This window comes from Gadus morhua, chromosome 14, assembly GCF_902167405.1.
Source record: "Gadus morhua chromosome 14, gadMor3.0, whole genome shotgun sequence".
NCBI lineage: Eukaryota > Metazoa > Chordata > Actinopteri > Gadiformes > Gadidae > Gadus > Gadus morhua.
In genome coordinates, this window is record NC_044061.1 from 16,667,776 (window position 1) to 16,679,782 (window position 12,007).

Consider the following 12,007-nt stretch of genomic DNA (forward strand, 5'->3'; position numbering starts at 1 on the left):
TTATGGTATGTTGTGGGTGGGTCATCGACTGATGCTGAAGGTATAAGATGCTTTAGTACTGCTTATGGTACGCAAGTACTCTGGAGGAGAGATTCGGGCACAATGGCATCCTTCTGGATTTTCTCAATCCAGTTGCTCCTGCTGATCTCCGTTGCATCTGCATCACATTTCACGGCAGGCACTGCTAGGGTCGTTCCCAAAGAAAAACAACTTGATGGATCAATTAAGGTAAGAACTTAAACCACATATATTTCAAGCAAGGTAATGGCATGAGGATATATATTTAGATTAGATTAGTTACAACTTTATAAATCTCCCGTAGGAGAAGTTAGTTTCTTGCAACAGCAGCAGTGGAAAAACACAGAATAAAAATACAATACAATAATACTTACAGTGTTCATGTTTTCTAATGGTGTGTATGTTAACTCAGGTATAAATGTAAACAATATTTTAAATTGTATTTTATTATTAATGGTTAATTGATGTAAATGTATTGTAAAGTGTCACCAAATATATATGTACAGCATATCAACAAAATACTAACAAAAAAGACAAAAAAGTTTAACTTATGCTACTGCTCATAATGAACTAATTATTAGTCCGAATTTCAACAAATATGACAAAAATGCTTCTACATCAAATTGCTTCGAAGCCTTGTTGAAAGTTATTAGAAAGTGTTAACACAATTCATTTGTCTTCCTCACAGGTGAATATATATTTCAGGCAAACTTACAGAAACTGCCAGCTCTATTTCGATTGGACATGCTGGAATGGTAACTGCGGAAACACATTGGAAGCAAAACAAGGTGTAATAGACAGGAGCACAAATTCTGCACCCAACACAAATGGTTGGTGTGAAACAGAAATAGTGCAGTCAAGATATTACCCCAATGACGATTCATTTGAACTGAGGTGATTTCTCTCAATATTGATTATTGCTTCTAATTTTATTGAATATATTTCAGTTTTGAGGAAAATAAATCAATCATTGACAAAAATGGGCACCTTTCACCAATAGCTGAAGAGTTCTGATATTTAGCTGCAACTTTGTTTCCATATATTAGGAAAGCTAGCTGCTGTTGGATTCACAATGTGAATAAACTGGGGTCCTGGAGACTGTTCACACATGTGGACTTGAGGGAAAGATCTGATAACTGGCAGGCGAATGGCTCTCCAAATAATGCTATCATGCCTTTCCTGAGGTACGTCTTTACCTGAGCTATTGCCCATTATTTATTTTTTTTAAATTATTTAAAGACATTTTATGTTTGGTGAAGCTAAATTAGCTGAAATGTAAATATTGAATGTGATACAATTAAAGTGTGTCAACATTAAAGAATATTTATGTAATTTATTACAGTGAACCATAATTGTCTTTAATCTACTGGTGACTTTTGTCACCTTTTTATGTATCCAAACATGTATCTCTTTAAAAGTTTATTGTTCTGATGATTGGCTGTTAATTGTCATTTCTGTGCTTAATGTTAGAGTTCCTTCAAACTGCCCAAGATCCTACCATCTGATGACAGATGACCCTGATGGGGATCGGGTGATTTGCAGATACGGAACCATCTTAAACAGAGAATGCGCTACATGCAATCAACCCCAAGGTTTTGAGCTGGATGAGGTTGGTAAAAGCATATAATAGTCAACATAATGTTAAAGGTACAACATGGATACGTAATGTATACGTTTTAAATGTGCTCTAAAAGGCATTCTGTCATAGACACCTACTTTAAGACTACGGCCCTATCTTGCATCCGGCACAATTGATTTAATCACTGGCGCATGTGTCGTTGCTAGTTGCAACTGGCGCAGAGTGTTCTTTTCCCTCCTGCGCCACGCGTCGGTAAATTAGGGAATGATCTTGCGCCCAAAGGGGCGGCTTGGCGAAAGGAGGAGGCGTGTTCTGGCTCAAACGTTACCTGGTGCTATCTTGCCGTTTCAGAAACCACTTGCGCCACAAACCAGGAAATACCTGGTTTAAAGTCAGTGGCGCGTTGTTCAGATGCTATTTTAAGGGCGCATGCATAATGTTGCTTGTGCACCTAGCACATACACTTTGCTTCTCATCTACCTAGCTACACATTCTTGGTAAATTATTTGGGAAAGAACAGCTGATACAGCGTAATAAGTTGTACTTTTAAATCAATGCATCTGCAAACACCGTACAGCAAACACATATTTTCTTGACACAGACATCGTGTACATGCCCATAACTTTTAGGATTGATGAGTACTTGATCGTGAGAAAACATTGTTTTACCGCGAGTGAGTGTTCAAAAGAATGAATGAATGCGGGCGCGTGTGTCTATGGGTAATACACGCGCGCGTGTTTGCGTCCATCTGTTTAAACACACGCAAACTAAACACGTAACGCATAATACAGTCCATGGCAATGTATATTAACGGGGGGACAGGGCATATTAGAAACAAAAGTCGATACCGATAATGCATACAATACTGGTAAGAAACGATGCTTATAATGTATTGCGTATATATCATTAAATAGAAGTTACCGCATATCATACGTTATATCCTATACGTTTTCTTTGCAGAAATTTATTTGAGGACTCAGTATTTCTGAAGTTGTTGAAGAAAACCTTATTCCATGTGTGAATTAGGACATATTATTTGGCCATAAACTGAGCCACTTGAAGTTTGAAAATCATGTGCATCTGTCTCATCGGAAACTGCAGACGCGCTGTCAAAATATCAACTCGTCAGATTAAAATGAGCTCATCATGGCTCTTAAAGGGGATGGGTGCGGGCACTCACACTAATTAGGCTACTTCAGACCAACCCGTTTTAGATATGCGGCGAGCCCAAGAGTAATTTTTTCGCGCTGGTAAACTAGCGACATCTCCGTAGAACCGCCCACAAAGCTACTTGCGCTTGGCGCTTCTCACTTGCGTTTCAGACCGTTAAAATAGGGCCCTACATCTATTTATGGGTTTGAAGAGATAACATAATGGAGGGGTGATGAGCAGAGTCTAGGTTTTTTTTTCTTTAAAAGTGCACCTTTGACTTACATTTATTCATGTTTCCCAATCTAACTCCTTTATATTCATTTTGTTAGAGAAACTGTGTCCTACACTACCGTTCCACATCATACACTGGGACGTATGGGTTTGAGTTGGTGCTGGAAGACTTTCCAAGAACCACCATCTCCTTGATCTCTACAAATGGAACTTCAACTCAGAGGTTACCTTTGCCTTCAAACAGAAAGAAACGTGCAGTCTACTACACATACTCTTACACCACTATCCCAGGCCCAACCACCACCACGACAGGCCCAACCACCATGACAACCAATTACCCATGGTGGTGGCAACATCAAGGCCCAACCACTACCACCACGACAACCAATAAGCCATGGTGGTGGCAACATCAAGGCCCAACCACTACCACCACAGGCCCAACCACCATGACAACCAATTACCCATGGTGGTGGCAACATCAAGGCCCAACCACTACCACCACGACAACCAATAAGCCATGGTGGTGGCAACATCAAGGCCCAACCACTACCACCACAGGCCCAACCACCATGACAACCAATTACCCATGGTGGTGGCAACATCAAGGCCCAACCACTACCACCACAGGCCCAACCACCATGACAACCAATTACCCATGGTGGTGGCAACATCAAGGCCCAACCACCACCACGGCAGGCCCAACCACCACCACGGCAGGCCTAACCACCACCACGGCAGGCCTAACCACCATGAAAACCAATTACCCATGGTGGTGGCAACATCAAGGCCCAACCACCACCACGGCAGGCCCAACCACCACCCCGTACCAAACCTACCCCAGCAAACCGTATCCTACTCCTCTCAGTCAAATTCCTCTTCAATTCTCCGTTCTAGGTAGGCAAGCGAGTCACATTTTGTCGTAATTTCATGAATGATATATGCCTATATATGCTATTGTATAAACAGAGAAGCATCCTTTTACACTTTGTTTCAATTTAGAATGATTTAAGTACTTATTTGAGATATGCTTTCTCTGTAGCTATACAACATATTGCATGCTTTTGTAAGCTAAAATATTTCTACTTAAACTGTAGTGGATTCGCCTGCTCCGTCCTGCACTGAAGGAGAGTACCTGCCTAGGTTTGTTCACCCAACACCAAGTCATGGAGACCATCTGAATGCTCAAGTCAATGAAGAATTTGAAATCACAGTCAAAGCAGTAGCTCAGTATTCAACGTAAGTACACGTGTCTGCTGACAAGATCAATTTAAGAAATGAAATGAATCACCCACAACTTGAAAAAACAAGATAGTAATGCATTTTTTTTCAATACAGAGTAGGTGATATCATCTTCACAGGACCCCTGGGTACCACCAAACACAGGATTGAACGGGGAGAGTTTTATCTGAGATGGACCCCGACTGTACACCAATTTGGAGACCAGGTTCCAATTTGCTTCATTGCGGAGGCAGCTTTTTCGTAGGTTTCTTTATTTTTAGCTCCCTCTCTTTATGCACTACAATTATATGACTATATTAGTAACAATAGTTATTAATAATGTATCTTTACAGTGCCAATGGTGAGAATACAATTTAAAGTGACTAATTCTTGGCTCCAATCAATTTCAGGTATCAGCAGTTTCAGTCAGAAATGCGATGTGTTTGGGTGCATGTTGAACATGGTGAGAACTGACATTTTAGGTTTATGCTTAATGTGCCTGATTATGTTATGCATGTTTTTACATAAACAAGGAATAAATTACTTTAAATCTCTTCAACAGCTAAAGCACACGTGATCTGCAATGAAACCTCCATGACAGTAGAGTTGGAGAAAGCCGCATTTAAGGGACTAGATGAAGATCACCTGCGGCTAAATGATCCCGGCAGCACAGCCTGCAGACTACACTCCAATGGCACTCATGTCATTGGTTTCATCCCACTTAATGAATGTGGTACTATGATTAAGGTAATGGGGAAACTCCATCTAATAAATGTTATAGTATTTTGCGAATGGTTATGTTTGTCTTGACATCTGCTGATTTGGTTAATTTCACTTTATCATCTAAAACAGTGTTTTAAAGAGTGTTCCTGTTCTGCAGGAGGACGATGAAAACCTTTTGTTCTCAAATGAGATCACCACCTTTGAGGATGTCAGAGACATCGTTACCAGGAAACATCTTTTGGAAGTTCAGTTTTCCTGCCAGTACCCAAAGCGTGGAAACGTATCCCTTGGGTTTACAGTCCACAGGGACAACCAGACTATTACCGAGAAGGGCTTTGGGACGTTCACCTACAACTTTGAGTTCTACCCAGACATCGACTTCGACACAATGATCAATCCACACTTCTACCCGCTGGACTATGAAGTTGGAGATAAGATATACATGCAGATAGATGCCACGACTTCAATCAATAACACTGTTCTGTTTGTGGAGTCCTGTAGTGCTTCACCTTACGATAACCCCAATTACCAGCCCACCTACCCAATCATAGAGAACGGGTAAACTACCTTCCTACCTAACTACCTACTGGTCTTCATTACATTATTATTATTATTATTATTATTATTATTATTATTTTATTGTTTGTTCAGCCAAAAGAAGGAAAGATAAATACATAGCCCTAATAGTGCTGTCAAAATGAACATGTTAAGCTTTGAATTCATTTTGAAAGATCTAACGCTTTCATTTTCTTTATCGCAATTGGCGAGGCTTTGTTTATTTCCTTTGGCAGCTGACCTTTGTAGCGCAAAACAGTTGCTTGATGGATTTCTGGAGAAAACAAAAGTAATCTGCAGTTTGCAAAGCCCCATTTATTAACCACAGAATTAATTTTGCCTCGAAATATCACCTCAAAGCAGAATACCCTCCCGAAAAATCTGGGTTTCCCCGATCTAAATGACAGGAGTGCGGTCAGAGAATTCAACCAAATTGCATCGGAGACACCTTCTATAATTCACCCTCGAACTTATAACCAACTGTTTAGGATGTAATTCATCACTATTTGATTAAAAAAAAAAAAAAGTTTTGGGCTGAGTTTTAGGAAAGAGGGTGTTATCCCCATGTTTACAACTTCATGATACCTTTTTAGTACCGTCACTGTGTAACTATTAAGATAGTTATAATGAGCGACGTTATTTCAGACTTGCGCCACACACAGTAGCGTTATACTATAGGTGTCCGGAAAGCCTACCCCTGACTGGGATGCGGACAATTGATAAATTGCTGCTCAGACGGAGCTTCACCATCCACAGAGACCATAGCGTTATACTTAAAGTATCCGAAAAGCTCCATCTTCTTGTGGACCACTCCTGCCCAGGCAGAGCTCCACACGTCCACACAAACCGGGCCACTGGGGACCCTTGTTCGGGACGTTATGGTGCGTTTGAAATGCATCGTACACCACCAGCACAAGTTGCTCTTGTGGTGTAATTTCCTGGCTTTGTAGCACTTATATCCTTCCCGTTTGTCTATGTGGGCATAGACAAACGGCGTGCATCGCTGCACGACGAGTCAGGGAGGAACAGTCATCGTTATGTTAGCTACATTTACCTCTTTAGCAAACCAGCTCGAAAACAAACAACAAAGCTTTACATTGTCTTGCAAGCACAGCAAGACCGTGCAATGCAAAAATTGGCCACCTTTGTTTGTCGGGTAGTACGGTTATCCTCGCTCTTCTGGGTGGTCTCTCGGGAGCACGAGTGGGACAGATTATATTATAACCAAAAGGGGCATAACTCACTGAAATGTTGCAAGAAAGCTGGGAGATTTCCCAACTTGTGCGGGTTGTGAACGATGCATCTCGAGCGCACCTTAGACTACCTCGTAGTCTGTTGCCACCTGGGTGCGCAGTAGAGTTGAACGTCCGCATTGTGTTTTGTGGAGAACGGCAAAAACAGAGTAGGCCTATTTCCCCCCTGGGACTTATTTCAGTAATAATGACAAAATGGCATTGATTGTTGATGATTATATAAGACAAATATTCTCTTCATTTACATTTCATCTCTGGTAGCACTTTATAATTTACACACTACACATTATAATTTACAATTGTATTGTTAATTCATTTTTGTTTGTCTAAAACCAAAAAAAGTGGGTTTGGGTTAACTGGCTCTATAAGAGAAAAAGAAACTATTGATCATGATTAATCCAAGCAAATTGTTTGATTAATTAACAAAGGAATGTAATAGATTGACAGCACTCTTTATTGACAGCACTCTTTCTTTAATTGTAATCTTTATTTGCTCTTTCTTTTTACCTAGGTGTGTACAGGACTCCACTGTTGTCCTCTATCCCCCAAGTCATAATAAACAGTTTCGGTTTTCAATCGATGCCTTCAAATTCATAGGATTACATGACCAGGTAGGACATAATTAGTAAATAGGAGTAAATGAGGAACAGCTTGAATGTGGCAATGTATTGACAGGTTATCTCATTATGGGTCAGGTGTACATCAGCTGTTCGGTCATTCTATGTGAGGCTGGGAACCCCAACACCAGATGCTCCAGGGGATGTCTCCCAACCAACCCCATCGGTCGGCGCAGGAGATCGGCTGCAATTGAAACAGGAGCGCACTTCATTTCCCAGGGTCCTTTGCGTCTGCAAAGCACACCGGAAAACAAGAGCAGTGGTAAGTAGTTAAAAATCATTCATTTTAGCAACAACATCACTTTTAATACAAGTTGTTTGACTTTGTGGAATCCCTGGAATATCTGTAAAATCTAAAAATGTTGTATTTATTTACTTTAGTAACCGGCCTGAATCTCAACATGGCCTTCATCGCTGGATGCCTTCTAGCGGCGATTGCCATGATCTGTGGAGTGATGATTCACAAATTCAAGAGGGCTGCTGTTCGGTATCAGCCTTTGTCAAGCATTGAGCAATAGGTTATCAGTGAACATGGCTTGGATATCGAAATGTATGGGAAGGATATTGTTAATTAGCCTCACAAATTAATTATAATAAATAAGGAATTCTTTCAAAGTCTGATTATACTATATATATTGTTATTTCTTGTTTACTGTATCGAGATATGTAATTGGTTATTGGTTCATATTATTCTTTTAATTCTCCAAATAATAATCTCAGCTCTAACTCATGATGATTATACTATAACATGATAATTAATAAAGCATTTTTTCTTGTAGCTTAATACACATCTGATGTTTATATTATTCTACACAACTACCACATCTACAATATTTTAATTATTTAATGGACATAGTTTGCTGTTGTGACTTTCTCACGCTGAAAAGCATTTTCCGCACATAATTTATTTTAGATCTTTTTTTCTCTTTTAATGCAAACATGTTACTAAGCATGCAAGGGGTTGTATAGAGACCCTATATCAACATGGAAGAGAAGCACAATCAAATAGAACACAATAAACGCATTTATTTTCCTTTCAATGAAAACTCGTGTTTGCGATGGACCATCATGCGGATTCAGTACCAAGGACATTGCCAATTCAATCACCCTCGCACAAACATATATATATAGGCCTACAGTAAGAGACATATATGCATACATATATATATATATATATATATATATATATATATATATATATATATATATATATATATATATATATATATATATATATATATATATATATATATATTTATACAACGGGGGACCTAAATCCAGCGATCTGATTGGTTCCCAACTGTTGTATAATGAGCGTATACATAACTGCTATGACGCCCGATCATTTTGTGAAAGTTTGCATATCACTCCGCGCCTGGAAGTAGAAACAGTTACAAAGTAAAACATATGTTGGATGATGGAGAGCGTGTAAATGTTGTTACTCCGGGAGTGAGCAATGCGATGGAGATACTAACGAAAGCTTAGGCACACGGTGAGTGAACTGCTCCATAGGATAAATTGCCGGCGAACCGCTCTATCGGACCCTTCTCTCGGAGGGACGCTAAAGTGTGTTGCATAGCGACCGTCGATGCATAGCGGCAGACAGGAGGGACTACTTTTTGGTATTCTTTAACAAAACGGCTACTTTGACTTTCTTTGTTTCTTTTTAAATGTAGTGTGTCTATGACTTTCGTTTCGCCATAACAGTAACCGTTGTATAAAAGCAATAGATCACGCCAGGCTGTGGTATGTGCTCATTAAAAAAAAAAAAAAATTATCTTGAATCTTGAATTATACCACTGTTAAGGGGCGTTGTCCGGCCCCGACGCGCAGCGGAGGGCCGGCGACCCCCGAAAAGAGAGCTGAGCCGCAAGGCAAAGCTCTCGATCTACCGGTCGATCTTTGTTCCTATCCTCACCTATGGTTATGAGGGCTGGGTGATGACCGAAAGGACGAGATCGCGGGTACAAGCGGCCGAGATGAGTTTTCTCAGAAGGGTGGCTGGCGTCTCCCTAACTCGGATTAGAGCCGCTGCTCCTTTACTTAGAAAGGAGTCAGCTGAGGTGGTTCGGGTATCTGGTAAGGATGCCCACTGGGCGCCTTCCTTGGGAGGTGTTTCAGGCACGTCCAGTGGGGAGGAGACCTCGGGGAAGACCCAGGACTAGTTGGAGAGATTATATCTCAACACTGGCCTGGGAACGCCTCGGGATCCCCCCGTCAGAGTTGGTCAATGTGGCCCGGGAAAGGGAAGTCTGGGGCCCCCTGCATGAGCTGCTCCCCCCGCGACCCGACCCCGGATAAGCGGATAGGAGACCGGTACTTTGGAACATGAGGATCGACATATACAGAGATAAAAACAAAACCAACAGGCTTGGAAAGAGATCGCTGAGGAGTTTGGCCTGCAAGGTACTTAGCCTACAAGTTTTGTGAAAAACATAAAAACTTTCATACGGTATCTCCGTAAAACGACGGCGAAAGTTACATTTTTTGAACGTATATTACGGACATACCGGACAGAAATTTTACGGAGGGGAGGAGTCTCGGAGGAAAAACGGACATTACGGAGAATCACATAGGAATGAATGGACTTTCGGTCGGAGACGGTTGGATCGCATACGAGAATGTACGTATGTGGAAACGAGGCGGGAAGGCTCCAACGGAACGGACGGATCCACAATGCATTGCGCGTCCGTCCCCATTAAAGTCAATGGGGATCACGCAACGGACGGAGGTAGTGGGCACGGGGCGTAAGGCTGGAACCAGTTTGGAACTGGCCCTAGCACCAGCCCGGAACTGGCTCTTGGTTCTTTTTGGTGTGAAAGCGGCACAAGTGACCTGCTGCAGGTCCTGGCTCCTCTACGTCCGCCATGTTTTAATTCCGTTCACGAAGCATTCGGAATTCAAGATCGGACGCAATCGGACATGGTCGGAAATGGCATCGACCGTTTCAAATGGCAACGACCGTTTACGAGACGGAAAATTGCGTCGCCGCCCCTGAAAAAGCGCTTTATAAAAGCTGGTTTGTACATCCCGGGTCCCGTAGGCACCTCCATATCTAGCCCTCACCACTGGATGTCGCCCTCTTTCGTTTGTGAGAAACAATTACGAGAATGGACGATGAGAGACTGGTCGTCGAGGTGGAAAAATATGTCGAATTGTATGACCAAAGTACCCGTCATTACAAAGACAACTCCAAAAAAGTCATTGCCTGGCGAGCCATAGCTCTGGAGATTGGATCTTCAGGTGAGAAATCAACAATTGTGGACTAAGTACCCAAACCATTAACCATAATGGGAAATAGACGAAATCAAGTCACATATAATCACACCATGTAGGTAGAAACCAGATTACTTATATATATATATGTATATTTTTTTTTATTTAAGGCAAGGCAACTTCATTCGCATAGCACTTTCAATGCATGAAGCAGACTCATAGTGCTTCACATAGAAACATTCTCATACAATAAAATAGATAAGTAAAAGAAAACACAGGCAAAGCTCAAAAATGCATGTATTAACTGTCTCTCTGGTATCAGATCATGTATTACGTAACTGTCTCTCTGGATTTAAGGAAAAATAACATTAAGTGTCTCGAGCACTCAAATAAAATACACTGGCTACTGAATCCAGCACAGCAATAACATCACTGTATTTATCCTGAGGGATAAAAAAAAAGTATATACATATATATGCAAAAGAGTATACCAGAGAGGGATAATAACTAGATTATAGGTCATCATATAGGCTGCACCATATGGTTCTGCCATTGCACACTTAGTGGCGAATTGAAATATTGGCGTGCCTCTCAGGATCTGCACGGAGCTCCTGGACCAGATTGTGGCATACCCCCTGTTCTTGCATCTGTTCATTGATGGGGTGCACCCAAACCCTTCGTCTTCTCCTTGCCTGCCTACAGCGCAGGAGAAGAAGGGCAGCCCCCCTCTGTCTGGCAACAGTTATTTATTCTGTTGAAATAAAAAAAACTCAATAAAATGTAAAAGAGCTTGCTCAATTAAAATGGATAACTACTGGCTGCAAACATGTAAATGTGTGGCTATGTTAAGGCTATATAGATGGATAGATAGATCTCGCACACAACGTCTAACTGATCACTGTTTTGATTGTTTTTTTGTTTTGTTTTGTCTTGTTTTTGTTTTATTTATTTCTTATTGCTTATGTTTATTTACTTTTACACAATATCTTGTTTTTTTAAAAAATGTATGATGACTATATGCTCTGTAAGGTGACCTTGGGTGTCTTGAAAGGCGCCTCTAAATTAAATGTATTATTATTATTATTATTATAGATAGATACTGCATTGGTCCCAATGGGGATCAATAAAGCCATCCAGGAGCTCAATACAATAAATACACACAATAACAATTGGCCTTAAAAGGTGACTGCACTATATACTAAAAAGGCTTAATAGAAGGTCCTGCAGTTATTGAGATTGTTGATGCAGTAGATGAATAATGGCAAAATATAAAATAAATAAGAAATGACAGTAAATAAAACGATAAAGTGCCCTACAAACTAAGTTGATCTGATGCTTGAGAACATACTTTCACTTCGCAGATTATACATTTTTCAAATTATTCAGCCAAAAAGATGGAAAATAAACTAGAACTGCAAGCAGTTATGCAGGGGTCCAAGAAGTGT

General features: G+C 40.8%; 1 protein-coding gene and 1 long non-coding RNA gene across 5 annotated transcripts; one reads left to right on the plus strand and one right to left on the minus strand.

Moving 5' to 3' along the window:
• Positions 1-90: 90 nt before the first annotated feature.
• On the plus strand, positions 91-8,130 carry LOC115559229 (uncharacterized). 4 transcript variants are annotated; one of them, XM_030378007.1, is made up of 14 exons: positions 91-228; positions 707-912; positions 1,065-1,202; positions 1,489-1,627; positions 3,079-3,463; positions 3,656-3,874; positions 4,075-4,216; positions 4,316-4,459; positions 4,609-4,661; positions 4,761-4,945; positions 5,079-5,479; positions 7,241-7,340; positions 7,425-7,608; positions 7,728-8,130. In XM_030378007.1, exons 1-14 carry the CDS (start codon positions 103-105, stop codon positions 7,862-7,864), a joined length of 2,559 nt encoding a protein of 852 aa, XP_030233867.1. In that variant the 5' UTR covers positions 91-102; the 3' UTR covers positions 7,865-8,130. The 4 variants fall into 4 exon arrangements, with proteins under 4 accessions (XP_030233867.1, XP_030233865.1, XP_030233866.1 ...); XM_030378005.1 differs by having other exon boundaries at positions 100-228; positions 3,518-3,874; XM_030378006.1 differs by having other exon boundaries at positions 100-228; positions 3,079-3,292; positions 3,416-3,874.
• On the minus strand, positions 7,166-7,814 carry LOC115559231 (uncharacterized). Its single transcript, XR_003979462.1, has 2 exons — positions 7,723-7,814; positions 7,166-7,577 (listed from the first exon to the last, which is right to left on the minus strand). It is a non-coding gene; the product is annotated as an uncharacterized LOC115559231 (long non-coding RNA).
• Positions 8,131-12,007: the final 3,877 nt, after the last annotated feature.

Bases quoted from the DNA above. Each gene is read 5' to 3' on its own strand.
- LOC115559229 (XM_030378004.1), top strand. From the start codon at position 103: ATGGCATCCTTCTGGATTTTCTCAATCCAGTTGCTCCTGCTGATCTCC. The intron at 1,628-3,078 runs GTTGGTAAAAGC...TCATTTTGTTAG, and splicing joins AAGGTTTTGAGCTGGATGAG to AGAAACTGTGTCCTACACTA. The intron at 4,217-4,315 runs GTAAGTACACGT...TTTTCAATACAG, and splicing joins GCAGTAGCTCAGTATTCAAC to AGTAGGTGATATCATCTTCA.